The 21406-nt window shown below is 44.6% G+C and overlaps 1 protein-coding gene across 11 annotated transcripts in view; it reads left to right on the top strand.

Moving 5' to 3' along the window:
* NCOA2 (nuclear receptor coactivator 2) overlaps positions 1-19264 on the top strand; it is a 258144-nt gene extending 238880 nt beyond the window's left edge. For 10 of the 11 annotated variants that reach the window (XM_036437114.2, XM_036437115.2, XM_045581478.1 and 7 more), the window contains 7 exons: positions 1684-1962; positions 3037-3117; positions 4350-4584; positions 6349-6526; positions 7304-7502; positions 10797-10886; positions 15327-19264. In XM_036437114.2, the coding sequence (XP_036293007.1) occupies positions 1684-1962; positions 3037-3117; positions 4350-4584; positions 6349-6526; positions 7304-7502; positions 10797-10886; positions 15327-15338 (1074 nt within the window). In that variant the 3' untranslated portion in view covers positions 15339-19264. The remainder of the gene's footprint in view (positions 1-1683; positions 1963-3036; positions 3118-4349; positions 4585-6348; positions 6527-7303; positions 7503-10796; positions 10887-15326) is intronic. The other variant, XM_045581479.1, reaches the window with a different exon arrangement.
* The last annotated feature ends 2142 nt before the right edge of the window (positions 19265-21406 follow it).

Here is a 21406-nt window from a genome sequence, read left to right as displayed (position 1 = left end):
CATCTTTCTGATGAACTGTACAAGGAGGAACCTAGAAAAAATGATCACGGTCGTGTTTCTGTCTTCCTCTCTGAGCAGCATGAGTCATCTTTGTTTCTTGTTACTAAAACGTACCTCCCTGTGTCGAATCAACTTCTTGCACGTCTGACGCGCCATGAGGTCTGCGCCGAAGGTGGTGCAGTCACTGGAGACTTCTGAAGCATCAAAAACAGTCTCGTCATAATCCCCATAGTTCGCAGACCAAGTGGGAGTTCAGACTTGTCAATTCATTCTGAGAATGGCAGAGTGGAAAGAAATGACTTGAAATATAGCGAGAAAGGAAAAAGGAGTTTGACTGTTTCCTGTGTGGCTGGCTGGCTCTGCCTTGGGTGGTAGTTAAAATTCAGCATTCAGTGTTGTTGTCCTTGAGTTTTGTCATTTTAAACTGTGATCCTTGGGTTTGCTGAGTGCATTGTTTTTATCAAAACTGGCGTCATTTCATCATTTAATATTTTAGTCTTGTTTTTTCCATTTCTTTGTATTACTCCTATTTTGTCTCAATCAAATACATCATCGTTATATTAAACTGAATTAAGGAAATGTGCTTATTAGTAGGTGAGGCTGGGAAGTGTGAAGTAGTAGTGGCCTTTATTTGTACTCATCAGAAATGTGTTTTCTTTGAAAGCGGAAATTAAATTTTCTGTTAAAGTTGGGCAAATACATATTTATTTTTTAATTGATTTTGAGAGAGGGGGGGGAGAGAAAAATTGATGTGAGAGGGATACCTCCATCAGCTGCCTCCTGCACGCCCCTGGCATGTGCCCTGACCAGGGATCAAACCAGCAACCTTTTGGTGATTCCAGACGATTCCCAAACAACGGCCACACCAGCCAGGGCTAACGATGGGCAGGTATTTAAATTCTGAGGTAGTTTTGTGGATTTAGTTAGAATAGTAATTCAACAATGAATGGTTTCCCCCACACAGATACCTCCACATCTTCAAAACTATCATGGTGCCCTGGCCGTATGGCTCAGTTGGTTAGAGCATCTTCCTGTGCACCAAAAGGTCGCAGGTTCAATTCCTGGTCAGGGTGCATACAGGAGGCAACCAATCAATGTATCTCTCGCTCTCTCTCCCTCTCCCTTCCCCTCTGAAATCAATAAAGATATATATTTCTTAATAAAATAAAGGCAGTGTATCATACTGGTGCGTAGCTCAGGTCCTAAGTCACAGACTGGACTGGAAGCCAGGTTGGCCTCTCCAAGTCTCAGTTTCGTTATCTGCAAAATGGGAATAATGGGGGTGGGGACCCCAACACTGCTGATCCCAGCTAGATTCCAAGGTGCTTGCTCATTAAAGAGAACTATGCCACTATGAGTAATCTGTCCAGGAAACACGAAACACGCACATTTAAAGTCCAGGCCAGTATCTGATTGGTGGAGTGAGTAGGCAGCTTTCAGAGTCGTGGCCCATGCGTCCCTTCCCTGAGGAGTGACAGGGACGTCAGGCCTGACCCCAGCTTCCTGCCGCACATAAAGGCTTTCCTAGAAAGAACAGTGAAGTCACCCTGAGAGTCCCTTTGTGGAGTGAGGATGGTGTCAAAAGTTCCAAACCTCTGGCGGTGAGAGAAACCAGCCTTACGTGCCCTCCGCTGCTGTCCGTTTCTTTATTTCTCTGTTTGATGCTCGGGCTTTCTCTCACAGAGCCAGGCAGTCGATCCGGACCAGTTCTCGAGCCAGGACTCCAACATGATGCTGGAGCAGAAGGCGCCCGTCTTCCCCCAGCAGTACGCGTCTCAGGCCCAGATGGCCCAGGGGAGCTACTCCCCCATGCAGGACCCCAACTTCCACAGCATGGGGCAGCGGCCCAGCTACGCCACACTCCGCATGCAGCCCAGACCCAGCCTCAGGCCCGCCGGCCTGGTGCAGAACCAGCCGAACCAGCTGCGGCTCCAACTGCAGCATCGCCTCCAAGCACAGCAGGTATGTGCCGGCGGGGGCCCGGAAGCCCGGGGGTGGGGAGAGGGGGAGGGCCACAGGGAAGACAGGTGTCAGGTGGAGCAGTAATCGTGTGTCCTTTGGATGCCTTCGGTCTCATTCCCTGCTTTCTAGGAGGATGAAACCTTCTCCAAGATGATCCTACAATTTCCATACTTCTCCTTTCTTTCCTTCTCCTCCACTAACTCCAGTACAGAGTAAGCTATCCTTTAGTACCCTAACTCCATTCTTTACTAATGGTCTAATCTTGAGCTCTCTGAGCCTCGGTTTTCATTCTCTAAAATGGGCTTGTTGTACAGTACTGGGCGGTATATGTATATTTGAGGGACCCAGCACAGTTCCGAGCCCAAACCGAGCACTCAGAACACCAGCTGCTCCTGTCAGGAGTTCTGTCTATGACAGAAATGGTCCCTGCCAGCACCAAGCCCAGGCAGGTGTCCGTGATACAGCAGTAATCATGTTGTGGCTTTCCAATCTCCTTTCATTTCTCTAGGGATGAGCACCTTTCTCTAGTCTTCCTCTTGGCCTCCTTTTCTGGTCGTTGTCCTCCCTTTCTCTCTCTCGAACAGTTTGTTTTCCCAACAGTCCAAAGTAAGTTCCCAGTGATGAGCAGTGTGACACCTCATTCTGAAATGGCTTCCACGCGAATCCAGCTGCAAGCCCAGGCTTCAGTGCCCAGCAGCAAGAGATGTTGGGTGGAAGGTTTGTTAGGAAGGTGATTTGAAATAAAATATACACTGAATGGTCAGATGATTATGATCTCTGAACGCATAATCATCTGGCCACTCGGTGTACTTCTCTTGAGTACCTCATTTATTTGATATCAAAGATACTATAAATCGTGCATCCAATCAGTTTTCCCCTTTGCATTGGCTGATAGAAAGCTCAGGGCAAATAGGTGGTTGATCTCCAGCAAAAGTCTACAATAGTTTTGGTACCCATTGGAGATACAAATAACACTGAGTGGCCAGATTATTATGCATTCAGAGATCATAATAATCTGGCCACTCACGGTATAGGGTTTTTTAAGTGCACTGATTCCTATGTGTATCCATTTAGAATCGCCAGCCCATTATGAATCAAATGAGCAATGTGTCCAATGTGTCCAACCTGACTCTGAGGCCTGGAGTACCAACACAGGTAAGGGGCAGCCCTGCCATCACCTTTTTCTGGGTCCATTTCTCCCCCCTTGATGTCCCGCGTGAAGTAACCTAGATGCCAGATGATCTGACGAACACAGGGGATCTGTAACATCATTCAGTCATCTTTCTTAGTTCTCCTAACCATTGCCATTGTTATTGCGGTGCAAGCAATTCCATTATTAATATGTTGTGTTCCATAAAGTTTTACTGCAAGCAAGAATCAGCAGACATAGAACTACTGCTCCTAAGAGAAGTAGATGGTTAGGTTCCTACGAGCTTCTGATCACAACATTTTCAGCAACCTAGAAATACATGACCTTGTGTTTCCATTTGAAAACAGCTCATTTGATATATATTCTTCATTCTTTGACATTGAACTCACAGCCAGTAGTCCTGTAACTCACCTCATGTCATATTTCCTCCATGAGGCACATCCGGGCCTGTACTCAGGAGCGCTGCCTGGTCCTGCAGCACTGCTCTCAGGAGCCCTCTGAAACGGCTCGGCCAACAAAAAGTGCTGCAGTGTGAAACGCGTGGAAGCAAGTATCCACACCAGGACAGTTGTTTGCAGTCTGAGGGCAGGAACCAGAAGGCGGAGTCAAGAGGGAGCTGGCACAGGGGGTCTCAAACTATCCACCACTTTGCACATGTCTGTAAATGACATGGCGGCAGTGCTGTGAATATTGATTTGGGATATAAATCTTTTTTACTGAGGAAGGGTGTGCACAGATCGGAATCCACGAATAATGAGGGGCGGCTGTATATTGCTAGGCTCCCCTCCCCAAGTGCCGGCATCTCTTCCCGTCACCTGTCCCTGCCGCCTCTCTCCCTGCCTCTCTCAGCCTTTTCTGAGCCCTTTGAATGAGACTCTGAATTGCCATTCTCAAAGTTGAGGTCAGAGTCCTCTGACAGGAGGGACCCGACTTAAGTATCCTCTCACCTCGAGCCCCAAGTTAATTGGTGCTTCCATTGCACTTACCTATGGACAACATTGGGCTTACCTGTGTACGTCATGGCATGTTTCAGAATAATCATCTCTGTAGAACTTAGATGCTCACGTTCTTAACCACCAGTAGTCGCTCAGCTCTAGTGTTCTTTCCATGTAAAATGTATTTTCCAAATGATTTTGCACGAGACTGTACCATTTTTTTTATCCCATTTCTAATACACACTTTGTTTTTCCACCTGTGTCTACCCCAACGTTTTCCACCCTGTGCTGCCCCGTTTCAGGCACCTATTAATGCCCAGATGCTGGCCCAGAGGCAGAGGGAGATCCTGAACCAGCATCTCCGCCAGAGACAGATGCATCAGCAGCAGCAAGTTCAGCAAAGGACTTTGATGATGAGAGGCCAAGGGTTGAATATGACATCAAGCATGGTGGCTCCTAGCGGGATGCCCGCAACTATGAGCAACCCCCGGGTCCCCCAGACCAATGCACAGCAGTTTCCATTTCCTCCAAACTACGGTACTGGACTTACATCCCCACCACCTTTCTCCGGTCCTTTCTCCCCAGTGTCCCCCAGTCCTGGGTCACAGCTCCTCTCTCACAGCTCTTTGCATGGCTCCCAGATGGCTCTGGCTAACCAGGGGATGATAGGCAACCTGGGAGGACAGTTGGGGCCTGTCAGGAGTCCCCAGGTCCAGCACAGTACCTTCCAGTCTCTCAGCTCAGGTACCACTTTTCTCTGAGTGCAGGTCTTGCTTTAAGAATGACCGGAGTCAGTGTGAGTGTTCAGTGCATCCACCACTCGTGTGTGTGTGTGTGCATGTGTGCGTGCGCGTGTATGAATCTTTGTGTTTATGTATGTCAGTGTCTGTAAACACAGGTGGATATATATGTATTTGTATTTGAACCTCTGAGTCTGACTCAAACAAATCAGTAGACATACACAAAACGTTGAAAGCCATATAGAAATGTAAATATTAGAGACATTCTACAACGTTGAAAAAGAAAGACTTCAAAATTTGTACCAGATTTTTTATGAATAGATAATCCTTGAGAACTGCTCTATAGGATCCACAATGGAAGGCCTCTTGGTTTTCTTCCTATTGATTTGTTGTGTCAGCCTGAAGAGGCAAGTGTCATCAGTGTTAATATTCATGTGCATGTCATGTTCAATTAATAGTTGAATTATTGACAATTAATATTCAAAATGACTTTGCCTATCTTTTGCCAGCTTTATCTATAACTATCAAGTATTTGTGTTTCTTAAAAACACACACACACAAACACACACTAGAAAGATAATGTGCAGCTTTTTCCTGTGTGATCTTCAACTTTTCCTTTATAGCGAATTTAAATATTGATTAAATATGCATGTTTTACATGTCTCCTGGGCAAACATCACCCCTGAACTTCCCGAGAAGTTGCCTCCTTTGTTTCCCAACTCTTCTCCTCTGTTTCCTTCTTGATGGTGTAGAATAGTCTTCTCAGCATTTCTCCCCATTTAATCTAAATGCCAGTTGAGCTGAAACCGGTTTGGCTCAGCGGTAGAGCGTCGGTCTGCGGACTGAAAGGTCCCAGGTTCAATTCCGGTCTATGTCTCTCTCTCATCGACATTTCTAGCTCTCTATCCCTCTCTCCTCCTCTCTGTAAAAAATCAATAAAATATATATTAAAAATAAATAAATAAAATTAAATAATAAAATAAATGCCACTTGATTCTAAACTGAACAGGAAGCTTGCCCTGAATGGTCCCCCTTCCTGCTCGCCCAGCGGGCCCTTCCTGCAGACAGACGAGCTCGCCTTATTTGTAAAAATCCATCTGCCTCACAGAGAATGAAATTAATTCAATAAAAAAACAATTACTGAAATATGTTGACTTTTTATATATAGTGAAACTTCAATTCTGTTTAAACAGACCTTATAGTGACATATAAAAGTTTAAAAACTATTTCGGGTTAAAGAAAAGTATGTTTGAGTGTTCTTGATTTGGAAAGGTTTATGAGGGAAAAGAATACTTTCTCTCTCTACCTCCAGCCATGATGGTTCATATGGTTCCTAGGCACCCCTGTAACTGCTCTGAGGATTAAGACGTGGAGATATTTTTCTTCACACATTTTATCCCGCCTTGGAATCTTTTTAAAATACATGTCATTAACCAGTACATGAACAGATACTTGAAAGTAATGTTCTGTGTGTATTTAACTTGAATGCTCGCTTTCTTTTCCCCTCGTCACTACAATCCAACTAACAGTCTCCTTTGGATTTCTCTCTCGGTTTTTTCAGGAATGAGTCAGCAGCCTGACCCCGGTTTCACTGGGGCCACCACCCCCCAGAGTCCCCTGATGTCGCCCCGGATGGCGCACACGCAGAGCCCCATGCTGCAGCAGGCCCAAGCCAGCCCCGCCTACCAGGCGTCCTCTGACATGAACGGATGGGCACAGGGGTCCATGGGTGGGAACAGGTATGTGTGCTTCTGTGTCCTTTTTATATAAATGATCGCCAGGGAGCCTTCCTATAGACCACACGTCTCTCTTCTGTGGTTTTCTTTACACAAGCAAGCGATACCAGATAAACTGCTAAGCAAGCCAGCTTGCTTTTTCCAGGGCAGAGGTCATCAGAATTTGAAAAAGCTTAGTCTGAAGTCTCTTCCTTGGCAGTAAAAGGAACCCCCCTCAGAAGGTAGCACCCCTGCAGTGTATGAACTGCTGAAGAAGGCAGTGCCCGGGAAGCCATCCTTATCAGTGCAAATAAGAAGAGGGAACGGCCGAAACCGGTTTGGCTCAGTGGATAGAGCGTCGGCCTGCGGATTGAAGGGTCCCAGGTTCGATTCTGGTCAAGGGCATGTGCCTTGGTTGCAGGCACATCCCCGGAAGGGGGTGTGCAAGAGGCAGCTGATTGATGATTCTCTCTCATCAATGTTTAACTATCCCTCTCTGTAAAAAATCAATAAAATATATTTTTTAAAAGAAAGAAAAGGGAACGACCACAAAGCTTGTCCACTACAGACACAAAAGTGGGCAGCAGCCTTCCAGGCCTTCACGGTGCTGTGGCCGCCCCTGCAGCCCGTTCAGCACTTCAGGCCCTGCTGCTTCTGGCCTCGGTCCTGCTGGCTGTCCTGCCTGGGTTCTCTCCGCCTGGGTTCCTTCCCTCGGGAGGAAATGCCGAAGGAGCAGGTGCTCCCAGCTGCCTGCCTGTTTGCACCGGGCGCTGACATTGTCATCTTCTCGTTGCATTCCAGCATGTTTTCACAGCAGTCCCCACCGCACTTCGGGCAGCAAGCAAACACCAGCATGTACAATAACAATATGAACATCAACGTATCCATGGCGACCAACACAGGTGGGATGAACAACATGAACCAGATGACAGGACAGATCAGCATGACCTCAGTGACCTCCGTGCCTACATCAGGGCTGTCCTCCATGGGTCCCGAGCAGGTGAGCACCCCGAGGAGCCCGTGTCTCCCGATCATCACGTTTTGTCTGTTTCTTCATTTCAGTGGACCTTCCCTCGTATTCATCGTCTGCTGTCAACTCCCACGTTTATTTTGAGGAGTGTTTTTTCACCTATGTTAGTGCGATTATCAGGAATACTTGTTAAATGACAAAATACACATCAAAGAATTTCTGACTGCTCAAGCAACTTTAAAAACATTTCTTAACTTTCTTGTCATTTAAGTTTTTCTCTTATTTGAGGAATTTAGCAGCAGCTAGAATGAATCTCTGAACATGGAATGATGATTGTGCTTTCTAGATAGCTTTATTTGGATTTTTAGTTTAAGAACTGATTTTTTTTTTTTTCTAAACATAAAACCAGATGAATCACAGGCTAAGCTACCTGCCATCCAATTAGTTTTAAATTATACTTTACTCCTGTGAGGAGGCTGACAGGGGTGACCCAAAACTAGTTCTGTCATCTTTGGATGTGGGTACCATGGTTTTCTTGTCCGTGTTTTTTTAATGGTCCTGTTTTGTGTTGAGTAACATTGAAACAGTTCTCCCACTCCTAAGTACACACCAGTTCCACTGATGGGGAAGAGACTCAAGGCATCTGGTATGTTAGGAGCCAGCCTGGGACTCAGAAAGCTGGATAGGGCTGAGCCAGAGGTAAAGATGTGGGTTAATAATTTTAAAATTGTGTTTATAAAAAATCTTATTTTTAAGGGGCGCAAAATGCTTGGCATTCTACTTCCTGAGTAGTTCATTCGAAGAGTAGATGTGGCCCTGACCGGTTTGGCTCAGTGGATAGAGCCTGCGGAGTCAAGGGTCCCAGGTTCGATTCCGGTCAAGGGCATGTACCTTGGTTGCGGGCACATCCCCAGTGGGGGTTGTGCAGGGGGCGGCTGATCGATGTTTCTCTCCCATCGATGTTTCTAACTATCCTTCTCCCTTCCTCTCCCAATTTTAAAATTATTCCTCTCTGTAAAAAATCAATAAAATATATATATTTTTTAAAAGTGTAGATGTGGCAAGGACCCTGAATCAGATTTCATATCTGGAGAAATCGGGGCAGGGAAAGTGTAAATGACTTACACTTTACCCAATAATCCATTGACAGCACCATGAATTTCCATTAGATCACACTTGTAAGAAAGGTGAAGATTAAGATGGATTAGGTCTGTTTCATTCTGAGGTTGGTAAACCACAATTTACTAAAAAGTTATAGAATTTTGCAGTGCTTCCATGTTTTTATCGGGTCTAGTAATAATTAATGTCGTTTTTTAACATTCGTTTAAAATCTTGCTTGGCGTTGACTTGTATTGACATAACCTTCAAACACGTGGTATCTACAGAACGTGTGAAGTGCAATTAACAAGTTTTGCTTGAAAAAGTTTGTGTTTGGTTTGGTTTTTGTTGCAAAACTAGGGCTAAGAAGATGGCGGATGAAGAGCATATTCAGCACTGCATGCTTTACGAGTTCCAATTAGGAAGAAAAGCAAGTGAGGCTGCAAAAAACATCTGTAGTGCTCTTGGTCAAGATGCAGTTAGCGCCAGAAAATGCCAGCGTTGGTTTGAGAAATTTCACAAGGGAAATTTTTCGTTAGATGACAAGAGTGGTCGAGGCCATGTGTCCAATTTTGATCAAGAAGCTCTTCAAGCTCTTTTGGTGCAAAATCCTCAAATTACCCAACAAGAGCTTGCGACAACTTTAAATTTTTCACAAAAAACAATTTCCAATCAATTGCGTGCACTTGGCAAAGTCCAAAAGTTTGGAAAATGGGTTCCTCATGAGTTGACCGACAACAACCGTAATCAAAGAGTCACAATTTGCAGTTCGCTCCTCTCTCATCAAAACCGTTTGCCGTTTTTAGAGCAAATTGTTACCGAAGATGAAGAATGGGTGCTGTATGTTAATTTGAAAAGGCGGCCTCAATGGTTGGACAAAAAATGAGGCTCCGCAGCCCACGCCAAAACCTGACTTGCATGCGAAAAAAGTGATGTTGTGTGTTTGGTGGAATTTTAAAGGAATTCTTCATTATGAACTTTTACCATCTAACCAAACCATTACAAGTGCAGTGTATAGTGCCCAATTGGAAAGGTTAGCCCAAGCTTTAAGAGAAAAAGAACCCGCGCTGATTAATCAGAAGGGCGTAATTCTTCACCACGATAACACACGACCGCATACTGCAAGAATCACTGCTGAAGAACTGCGCCAGTTGGAATGGGAAGTTCTCCCTCAACCTGCATATTCTCCTGATATTGCCCCTTCCGATTACCATTTGTTTCGTTCTTTGCAAAACTTTCTTCTTGGAAAAAAATTTAATAATGAAGAATGCCTCAAAAATGCATTGACCAAATTTTTTGCATCAAAATCACAAGAATTTTACAACAGAGGGATTAAAATGCTTCCTGAGCGTTGGGCACAAGTAGTAGAAAACGGCAACTATATTGTTGATTAAATTTTGTTGTATTGTTTAAATAAATTCGATTTAAAAAAGTATTAGAAAACTACATTAATTATTACTAGACCTAATATTCTGTAAGAAGATGTTAATAAAAAATCGTAGTGGTGTGTGAGTGTTGAGGTTGAGTTTTGCATAAAAATGGGCCTCTAGTGGTTCCTGATTTGCTTTCTAGGAGAAGTGATGGCTGCTGAGATGGTCTAATCTAGTAGGGGTCCTAGTCAACCCACCCAAGTGTAACTGATGCATTTATAACAGTCCAGATTGCTCTGAAACTTTTGCATGGATTTCAGCCTTTCGAATATCACAGTTATTTTGGAAGCCTCCAAAACACAATCCTCTACCAGCATTTGTACGTTCACTTTGTCATCAGTAAGCTCGCTGATGGGCTAGGGCTAAGAAGATTAGTCTTGGAAGAGTCCCCAAATTCAGATTCACACTGGCTCTGACTCATCTCTAATTTTCTGAGTAACCAAGGCTATGAGGAGCCTCTCAGATGTCTTCGAAGTCCCAAATATGAGTGAGTCATTAGTGTCATTCAGCCCCCAAAATGGACATGATATGGTATGAAAATGTTCCTAAGATGACCATCTCTATTGAATTTCGATACAGAATACAAATAAAATTTAATTTGAAGGCAGCTAGTATATGAACATGTGTTTGTTTTCATGTTTCTCCATACGCTAGAGGACTGCCATTTTTACACAGTCATCTTTCCCATCATTGACTCCTAAGATCCAGCAAGAGGAAGGCTGGTGGTTGGGTGTTCCCCACCACCCTTCTGGGCGTCCCGCTAAAAATGCATGTTGTCCTGTCTTATTGTCCTCAGGTTAACGATCCTGCTCTGAGGGGAGGCAGCCTTTTCCCAAACCAGCTGCCTGGAATGGATATGATTAAGCAGGAGGGAGACGCATCACGGGTAAGAGACAGTGAAGAAATGTGCGAATTGGGTAAAGTGAGCATGAATGTTTTATGGACCAAAATTGGCAGTGATTGAAGATAGTTAGAATGCTTGTGATTATTTTTTTTTTAATATCTCCTAATTTTATCTGACTTACAATGGTTCTGTGTGAGTAATTATCCCTTTAAACTGATTTTAATTGAGCTGACGGTGATGTATGAATTAAGAACGCTAATTTTGCCCTGGGATGATATCACAGCAAAGCAGAACATCAAGTGGCGATGAGTTAGTCGTATTAGGGCAAACCATTGAATTTGTTTGTTTACATGTTTGTCTACATTTCCTTTTGTTTAGGCAACAATCTTGTGTGTTATTTCCTTGTTACCTTGACAGTTGTTCTAAGGAGAGGAATATTACCATGTTTAACATACAGTCTTGGAAAAGTAGGCTAATTAGTGCTTAGAACCCAGCGCCTGGCGGGCCTGGCAGGGGCTTCCTTACAGGGAAGCTTTTAACAGTTGCCCTGGGGGGCTCTTAAGACAAGGGATGTGTGACCACTAGATTCTCTCTCTCTTTAAGTTAACAGTTCCCTCTCGATGGAGAAAATGTAGAACTGATGTTGAATTTCCTACAAAAGTAAATGGCTCTTGGGTGGTTTTATTGAGGTGACCACTCAAGCTTAAAAAGCAGTCGGATTTTTAACGGCGAAGTGTGCGCCCTGGCCTGTGTGGCATCCCGTCGAGAGAACAGTCACCTGGCCCGGAGGCCTGTGGGCGGGAGTCCAGGAGATGTCACCTTCCGGGCGCCCAGATGCACAGCCCGTCCCAATGGTGGACGGGTCGGTATAGAAGCTTAAGCAGGAGAGGGAGCCTGTTTCCTATGGACCGTGTGTTTAGAATAAAGGTGCCTTCGCATGAGGTTTGGAGTTGGCTGGCGCCTCCCGGGGGGCAGCCGGGGGGGGGGGGGGGGACTGGAGCTCAGGGGTCAGGGGTGATTATGTGCAGAGTAGAGACTTGGGGCCTGGGCTGCACCTCCCAGGAATGGCAAGGTTATTCGTGACAAGGCTTCCCCAGAGGACAGCCAGCTGAGCCCCAGGACGGGCTGAACCTCCGAGCACAGAGTGCACCTTTCGGTGTGGCGGGGTGCTGGCCCTCCACTAGGTGGGATGAGGCTCCAGCAGCACCTCCGGGGCCAGGCCAGCAGCCAGCCTCCCTCCTGTCTGCCGCCCGGTCTCCCTCTGCCTCTGCATCACCTCCACGCAGAAAGCCCGGCCTGGGTGAGGCAGAGCGCTCGCTCTTCTTTAAAATCACAGGCGCCCGGCGTGTATTGAGCACTCACTGCGCGCCCGTTCTCGCTGAGCTTTGTCTAAGTGGCCTCGTTTGAACCACACAAGTGTTGGCACAAGTACAGCTTTGCCAGGCAGAGCCCTGCCCGGGGCCCCCGCACAACAGGGAGTGAGCCCGGTTTCTGAGCTCCTTGTGTGGCCTCCGCCCTGTCCTCTCCTGGGGCTTTCCTCCAGCGTCAGACGGCGAACACTGGAGCAGGCCCCACAGGAGCGGGCTGTCTCCTGCTGGTGCCAGTCCGCAGGGAAGAGAGAGACCCTGAGCCGAGCCCTCAGCCTCAAGCACTGGTTCCTAACCTTGGGGTGGGGAGGAACCTCCAAGAGAGGGAATGGCCTGTGGTCTCTCACCGGGCCTCCCAGCATTTTTTAAGTGTGAAGAGTGAAGCTCAGGCTTAGGTCATCTACCCAAGGTCACGCAGCTCGGAAGTGGTGGGCCAGATCCCAGGAGCAGCACCGGAGAAAGAGGGGAGAGGCAGGAACGCCCAAGCTCCACTAATGGCAGAGCGGGCGCTGGGCGAGAGGCGAGCGCTGGGCAGGGCGGGCCCGGAGCGCCCAGGCGCCGGATGGGTACCCGCTAAGCCTGGCATGGAAGGGTTACCGTTAGGGTCACCAAAGGCGACTTGGGTGGTACAGGAGGCTCTCCGGTAGAGGTGCATTCGGAACCGAGGGGTTCGTTTGCACCCTCTCACGTTCTCTGTTTCTCCCCGTCCCCTCCTGAGTCTGCTTACCCATCTATCCTCTGTTTATGCCGAGTGTTAAGGCCAGAGAACAGTCTGTCACGGACACTCTTGTTTCCTCAGAGAAGGCTGTGTACAGTATATCCCTCCTAATCCAGGAGTAATAGCGACATCACTGCCCGTGTCGCCGGCCGCCGACGTGGGCACAGAGGCCTCGGGCTCTCACCCCGGGGGCTGTGCTGGGCTCTGTGCGGCGGCAAACCAAAGGACTTGTCTCAGAATGTTTATTGGTGATCGGGTTCTATTTGCCGACCTCTCAGCCACTCTGACTCATTATTAATGGAATCTGTCTTCCATTTGTCTGTAAGTGGAGATTAAAATTATAGCTTGCTTTCAGCAGATTTGGTATATACAATTGTGGACTTACCCAAAAACCATGTAGAGAAGGACGGGTATTTTATTTTAACTAACATGTATAGGACCTGTCATAGCAGTCCTTTATATTTTCACATTTATACATATTAAAATTGAGCTCGCTGCCCAGTCTCATGGCTCTTGGATAAAGCATAGGTGTAATTACTGGTATTTACTGGTGTTATAGAAACTAGGACTCGCTTTGAGTTGGTGATGATGCTGACGATGACATGCACTGAGCATTTATTATGTCCCAGGAACTGTTGAAACGCTCTGTGTGCATTCTTTTGTTTAATCCTCACACAGCTCTAAGGAATATTAAGTCAAATGGTTTCAGTGACTCCGCGCTCCGTGCACAGCTGGATGGCATGCCCCGCCCGGCCACTGGCGACACATGCCATCCGTGCTCAGCGTCTGTCACTAACCCGAGTCTGGCTCAGAGCCGCTCACTGATGTCGGTCCATGTTAAAGAACCCTGCCTTAAAGTTCTGAAGGATATAAATCTTCTCCATTAGCATTTTTTTCCATATTAACTGGAATTTGAAGGATTTTTTTTTTCATATTTCAGTCAGAACCTTCAAGTATTTCCATGCAAAATCATGTAATGACACAAATTAGGGATAAACATTACCCAGAAAAGTACACTGGGTGTTCTTCTATAAGAGAAAATATAATCGGGGGTGTCCTGGGCTCACTTTTCAAGTTGTGCCTGGGGGTTCAGGGGGGGATTGTGTAAGTGCCCGGGCAGGTAACTGCACCTCTGGCTCCTGGATCTCATGAGCCGGCCAGTTTCCCCAGATGGCTTTCCGAGGTGCTCTGGTGAAATCCATTGTTCTGGGTTGATTTCCTCCCTGGTCTTACTTAAACTAGATCACCGTTCATGGCCCTGGTGTGCTAAAATTCTGTATCTCAGTATCTAAATCCCAGGAGCAGGTAGTTGTTATACGTTCCCACAGCAACTGATGTTCCCCTCCCATAACTCGGATGACGCTCTTCTCCAATTGCCTTCCTGGCCCATTCAGCGGTGTTTTGACCAGGAATGGCTTGTTATGATTATATCCCCAGAACCTGGCACAGAGTAGGTACCCAATTAATATTAGCTAATGAAATGCTAGCAAATAATGAAAACTTGGGGAGAGTATATATAGTCGATAGCCAAAGAAACCGCACTGACAGATACACTTTGACCTGCCAGAGAAACACCTGCCCGTGGTTCTTGCTCATGACAGGAACGAGGATACAGCCCTGGGTATCCAGTCATTCAAATCGATTGTCAGCACATAACCAACCAGAAACTAGCAGGAATACCTGTTGAACAAACACTCTGGGCGATTTAGCTTGCCAGAGAGAACACACCCATGGAACCTTGGGAGTATCTCGGTAGGAGAGTCAAGCGGGTCCAGTTAGCCTGGCCGTGTGGCCCAGTGATTGAGCCTTGACCTGAAACCAGGAGGTCACTGTTTGATACCCGGTCAGGGCACATTCCCGGGTTGCAGGCTTGATCCCAAATAGGGGGTGTGCAGGAGGCAGCTGATCAATGTTTCTCTCCTCTAAAATCAGTAAAAATATATTTTTAAAAGTAAATTTAAAAAAGAGAGAGACCTTTTATTTGATAGGATTTGGATTTGTACTGAGTGTTGCTGAGGAAGGAGTAAAAAAAAAGTGCTGTCGCTTCTGGGTCAGATCCTGTCAAAAGGCAGGGGCAGGTCAGCCTGTGAGTCTCATGCTTTCTGAGCAGGCGGAGAGGTGGGGCGGGTGAGGATGTCATTGCTGAGGGCAGCAGTCATTCGAAGGAGCCATGGGAAGCCCATTGCAGCATCCTCACTAGCATGCGGGCTCTGCTGGCCTCTGCCAGCATCGTGTGTTCGCTGCGGGACAGTGCCCTCTGTCTGCTGAATCAGGTGCAGCTCACCAGGGGCAGGCTTGGGGGCTGGCCCCGTTGAACGGCCAAATGTTTTGATGTTTTTGTGATGGGCTGTGTGATGGTTTTACCACATACTTAGAGATCTTTCTGTTTTTCTGCAGAAATACTGCTGACACTGAAGGTAGCTGGTTGCTTCTTTCTTCAGCTGACTGGGCTCCCTTGCTCACAACACTTTCTGGTCTGGGATGGAGAGCTGCGTCTATTGGTTTTGACCCCACCGGCCTGCCAGCCAGGTCTGCCCAACGAGCTCAGCGGACACGGGCCTGGCCCAGGGACTGGCAGCTGCACAAGGGGCTGCCTCCCCCCATGTCTGTCTGTCTGTCTGTCTCTCTCTCTCTCTCTCTCTCTCTCTCTCTCTCTCTCTCTCTCTCTCTCTCTCTCTCTCTCTCTCTCTCTCTCTCTCTCTCTCTCTCGACAGCCTGAAGCTTGTGTCCAGACAGTTGCTCAGTCTGTTCACTGCATTCACCTTAGTGCAACTTAGATCTCTCCTGCGAAGTAAATGTTGACAGGCAAAGTTCATCCCTGTGTCAGATTGAATGTATTTAATGTCCGTATTTAAGGAAAACACGTGCTCTTGTTCTGTTCCTGTTCGGTCCCAGACACTGGGCTCCTGCTTTGTTTTCCCTGGCTAATCGATCTTGTACAAAAGATGACGATTTCATCCGGGGAAAGAAAAGGGTTTTTTAAAAAAAAAAAAATCAGACTGCGTTTGGGATAAAAGCAGGGCAGACACCATGGACAGCGCAGTACGGACAGAGACGCCCCCCACGTGAAGGCTTTCCAGACCAAGTTGGGAAGAGTTTCCAGCTAATGAACAGATGAAAAGGAGCACGTGAGAGGGCGGTTCACGTAACAAGGACTTTTACCTTTTGTCTTTTGTTTTTTGTTTGTTAAAACCAAACAAGTTCATCTGAATCATTAATCAAGAAGAAATATTATTTCTTTTCAAATTAAGTTCCCTTTCCATTGATCAGACAGCTTAGATTAGCATCTCCTCTTCCTCCCTGATCCTGACTCTCCCTTCCCCAGTCCTCCCCCAACCCCAGCCCCACCCCCACTCTCATACATTTAACAAAACAATAAAAGCAACAGAAACCAGATACGCCCCTTATTTCCTTAAATGTTTTGCCAGCCACTTAGCAATTGCTAACTTAAACTTCAGAAAAATGCATTTACTGGCAAGGAGAGGAGCAGAGTCAGCACGACCCCGAGCCCACTGACAACACCTGCTCCCCCCGCGTGTCTGTCCCGGTCCCCAGCGACACAGACCCGCCACACGGGAAATCCGGCGTGTTTCCCGCCGACAGCAGCAGAGACACGACGGGTCGCCTCTGCCATGTGTTTTTTATTTTGTTTTTTTAGCAGTGCTAAGCCGAAGTTTTGTAAGGTACATAAAATCCAATTTATATGTAAACAAGCAATAATTTAAGTTGAGGACGTGTTTTAATTGTATCATTTTTTTTTTGTGAGGTATACATATTGTGGAATTAACTCAAAAATGAGGTACTACAGTATTAAATTAGATATCTTCATAGCAATGTCTCCTAAAGGTGTTTTGTAAAGGATATCAATGCCTTGATTAGACCTAATTTGTAGACTTGAGACTTTTTATTTTCTAAACCTTGTGATTCTGCTCATAAATAATTTATCCAATCTATATAATACGCAGCCGCTGTAGGACCCAGTTCTTGATTTTTATATGTTTATATTCTTTCTTAATGAACCTCGGGAAGACCACCTGTGGTGAGCAGGCCACTTTCATGGTTGTTTCTCTCACCCACAGGGGAAGGGGAATAATCTTTTATTAATTGGTGTCAGTTTCAGACAAATGCAATACCAAGAAACTGATTACCTTTTTTGAGCTATTTCTCCCCCACCCCTAAGACTTTCTTACCTAAATTTCAGAATGGTGTCTTTTTGATGTCTAAAAAGCAAAGCATTTTATATCTCACTAAGCCAGGCTTTTTAGGAGCAGAGAGGTTTTTCCTTGAAATTTGATTGATTGTTTATTTGTGGCCGGGTGGACAATGGACAAACTGCCCCTATTTATATGTATATCTCTCCTTATCCGTACAAGGGATGGATTATAGAGAGAGATATACCCGTAGCCCAAAGATGAATGGTAAGTAGACAGTCTGAAGGTGTTGCTCCATACTAAAGAAATTTTCTGGAAATTTGCATTTCGATACTTTTTCCACTTGAGAGGGGTCTCACTACAGAGAGGTGGCCCAGAACACACTTCTCGGGGCCATCAGTCCACATGCCCCCTCACCAGGCTCTACTCTCCTCAACCAAACCCTGGGTTGCCCACCTGCGATGGATAAAACGAGCAGACGTTGGCCCAGAACTCCGTGACCGAATCCGTGTGCCAAGGCTTATGTCCTACACGATGTCATGTGACCAGTTTTAAGTTGCTTTTTAGAAACATGTGACTTAGAATGACTTTAACTTCACACAGCACAAAGGAGAAATGGAGTTTAAGCTGGATTTGTTTTGAGTTTTAAGTCACCTTTACTGTAACACTGTCCAAAAAAATTTTTTTTAATCTGTGTATCTTTTACTGTTTACCCATCTGCCCACTGTGTTTTAATGTCAACCCCAAGTCAGATAAATCTGTAAACCAGTGATGCTGGTCATTTCAAATAATTCATGATCACAGCTGTTTTGAAGGAAAAGAGATTATAAATTCTCTTATGGCTCAGATCAGGGAATGAATGGGCTTTGCTTTACATCTAATTAAGAGAAGAGAAGTAAGTGAAGGAATCCTCTGATCATATTGATCACGGTGGAAGCAAAAGCCAAATCGATCCCCTTCGTTATCAGTATTTCTCATGCTGTACACAGTAAATTTGTTAGACCGAGTCCTTGGTTTTTGTTTAATAGGACAATGAATCAGTGTTTTTACTTTTATTACTAAATGTGAAAAACAAATAATGTGAAAAGTATACATACATTCACTTGGTTGTAAGACTCATTTAAGTGTTCATATAATGTGGTGAGTTGGAAAGTGAAGTGAGCTCTTTGACTACAATGAATTCGTTTGACTCAAAGATTAAAACGTCCCTTCCCACGTGTACATCCTATGGCCTGTAATAATGGAAAGCAATGTTTTTGCAGTTTATATAATGCAATTTTTAATCTGTGTTTAAAAATGGAGTTCATATGGGCTGACCACATGAAATGGGTGGCCCACATCCACTGTAGAACCCAAAGATACACAATCAATTTTGAAATGCAACTTAAGCCATTAATTGTTGGTGTGAACTTAAAAAATTTTCTAGTATTTGTATGGTAGTGTGCCGCCTAAGAGCAAAGCAATCTCTGCACAAAAGAAAATTACTGTAGTGGCTTCGATTTTAATTAGAATTTTCTCCCTGGTGTTTCTTTATAGACTAAAACAAAATCTTTTAAGTTTCTTACTACAGGTAAAAGCTATGTGCAAGAACCTCAAAATGCTAAAATCTAGCATAATGCCTTAGATCTGTTTTTAAGTCTTGTATATTCCTACATAGCTGTCCGATGTATTATATTTGTATAGTGAATTGTGTACAATTTTTTGAATAAGTACATCATCACTCAACCTTTACGCTGTTGGATGGTGGTGATGATACATTTCTTTAAACATTTAACTGTCTCTTTTTTTCCTTTGTCATTTGTGGGTTTTATTTGTACAGTTCCTCATGAAGTTGCATCTGAGATGTGTGTATATGAAAAGATTATACAAGGGTAAAATTAAGCAATATATTAACTATGGTTCTTCAGGAGAAAGCTTACCGTGTTTCAGGTTGTGGTTTATTTTCCAAATGGAGTTGACTCTGAACATCACCTTGTTCACCTGCATCGATGTTTGTATTTCTCGTGTGAGCAGTTTATGCAAAGGTAGATATATTCAGAGAAATTTTAAATACATTTATGCAAGTTAATATTGCTTTGCTGATGCTCTTTGCTTATTTGATGTTAAATAATGCTATTGTAAATAAAGAATTCTGTTGTTATTGCATCATTTAATAAATTTTAATGCCTTCGGGTTTTACATGGCTTTGGAGAGTGTAATGTGTTTATATTGTACCTTCATTCATAAATGCATTTAAATAATTTTAAATACCTGACTTGCAATTTAATGTCTTACATTTATGCAGGAGTGTACAATGTGTTCAGCACGTTAACATTTGATTCTCTCAGTGACCCATTTTATAGATTTTTTCATTTGAAGCCAAGAAGGGTGATTTTTAAAAATATATTTATTTTTATTGATTTCAGAGAGGAAGGGAGAAAGAGAGAGAGAAACATCAATGATGAGAGAGAATCAGCTGCCTCCTGCACGCCTCACACTGGGGATTGAACCCATATTCTGGGCATGTGCCCTGACCAGGAATCAAATGCATGACCTTCTAGTTCACAGGTCCACACTCAACCATTGAGCCACACTGGCCAGATAATGATAGTTTTAATGGATTGGTTTGTAGATAGTTGATAAACAATGTAGGTACAATGCCTAAAACTCAGGTATACCAAAAACAAAATATGTCAATACTGTTGACTACATTAACAAATTGAAGGAAAAAGGTGCCATTTGTTAACTTGGTATAGAATAAATTTCAGCACCCATTTATGAGGAAGTCTCAAGGAAAAATGAAATCTGTAGGGAAAGTAAATGTTCTAAAGTTACTTGAGTTTTCAGATAAGATGCAGTCCCACTGTGACACATTTTACTTAATAGTGAAATACTAAACGTGTTAACTAGAACAAAACAAGGAAGCCCACTACCAGTGCTGAGAAATGGAGGGTTAGCACCAAGAGAAGAGGGAAGATGTTCCGCCAATTTGACCATCTTCAGGGAAAACCCACATGAATCAATTCAATGGCTCTTGGAATGAGTCATAAGGCCCAGTGAGATGGATAGAACATTCAAAAACCAATACCGCCGAAACCGGTTTGGCTCAGCGGTAGAGAATTGGTCTGTGGACTGAAAAGTCCCAGGTTCGATTCCGGTCAAGGGCATATACATTGGTTGAGGGCACATCTCCGGTAGGGGGTGTGCAAGAGGCAGCTGGTCGATGTTTCTCTCTCATTGATGTTTCTGGCTCTCTATCCCTCTCCCTTCCTCTCTGTAAGAAAAATCAATAAAATATATTTTTTTTAAAAAAACAAAAAAAAACCAATACCTCTGTCCACACTAAAAAACAATTTTTTAAATCCTCATTTACAATAACATAATACAATGCTTATAAAATAGCATTGTACCTAACACAAAGTTTGAAAGACCTTTGTGTAGAAAACCATAAAGTTTTACTAAAAGACATAGAACCTAAAGGAAAAAAAAAATGGAGACAGGCCAGGAACCTAGAAAAGAAAAACCTAATGTTATAAAACCATCAGCTCCTTCTCCCAGAGCAACCCAAAAAGTGAAATGAATTTGGAAGATAGGATGTACAATAATAGAAATTGTGGTCTGGCCAGCACGGCTCAGTGGTTGAGTGTTGACTTATGAACTAGGAGGTCACAGATTGATTCCCAGTCAAGGGCACATGCCTGGATTGCAAGCTCAATCCCCAGTGTGGAGCATGCAGGAAGCAGCTGATCAGTGATTCTCTGTCATCATTGATGTTTTTATCTCCCTCTTCCTCTCTGAAATTAATAAATATATTTGAAAAAAATTGCAGGCCAACGCAAGGGATTTGGAGATAAAAGTAGATTCTTGGAGGGAACAGAATGAAAGATTTACTGCTTTTACTTGGGATTATAAACAAGGTTTGTGTCACTCTAAAATGTTTATGTTAAAACCTAATCTGGCCCTCGCTGGTTTTGCTCAGTGGATAGAGGGTCCCGGGTTCGATTCCCGATCAAGGCATATGCCCAGGTTTTGTGTTCAACCCCAGAAGGGGGGCATGCAGAAGGCAGCCAATCAATGATTCTATCTCATCATTGATGTTTCTCTCCCTCTCCCCGCCTCTCCAAATGTGATGCTACTTGGAGGTGAGCTTTTGGGGGTGATTAGTCATGAGCAGAGCCCTAGTGAATAGGATTGATGCCCTTATAACAGAAACCCAGAGAGCCCACGTGAAGATGCAGGAGAAGACCGCCAGCTGTGAATTAGGAAGTGCATTCTTACCAGACATCACATCTGCTACATCTTGACCTTGGACTGGCCAGCCTCCAGCAGTGTGAAAAATACTGTTTT

Source organism: Pipistrellus kuhlii, unplaced genomic scaffold (assembly GCF_014108245.1).
Source record: "Pipistrellus kuhlii isolate mPipKuh1 unplaced genomic scaffold, mPipKuh1.p scaffold_m20_p_14, whole genome shotgun sequence".
NCBI lineage: Eukaryota > Metazoa > Chordata > Mammalia > Chiroptera > Vespertilionidae > Pipistrellus > Pipistrellus kuhlii.
Note: the sequence above shows the minus strand (reverse complement) of the source record. Positions and strands in the feature narration are given on the sequence as shown.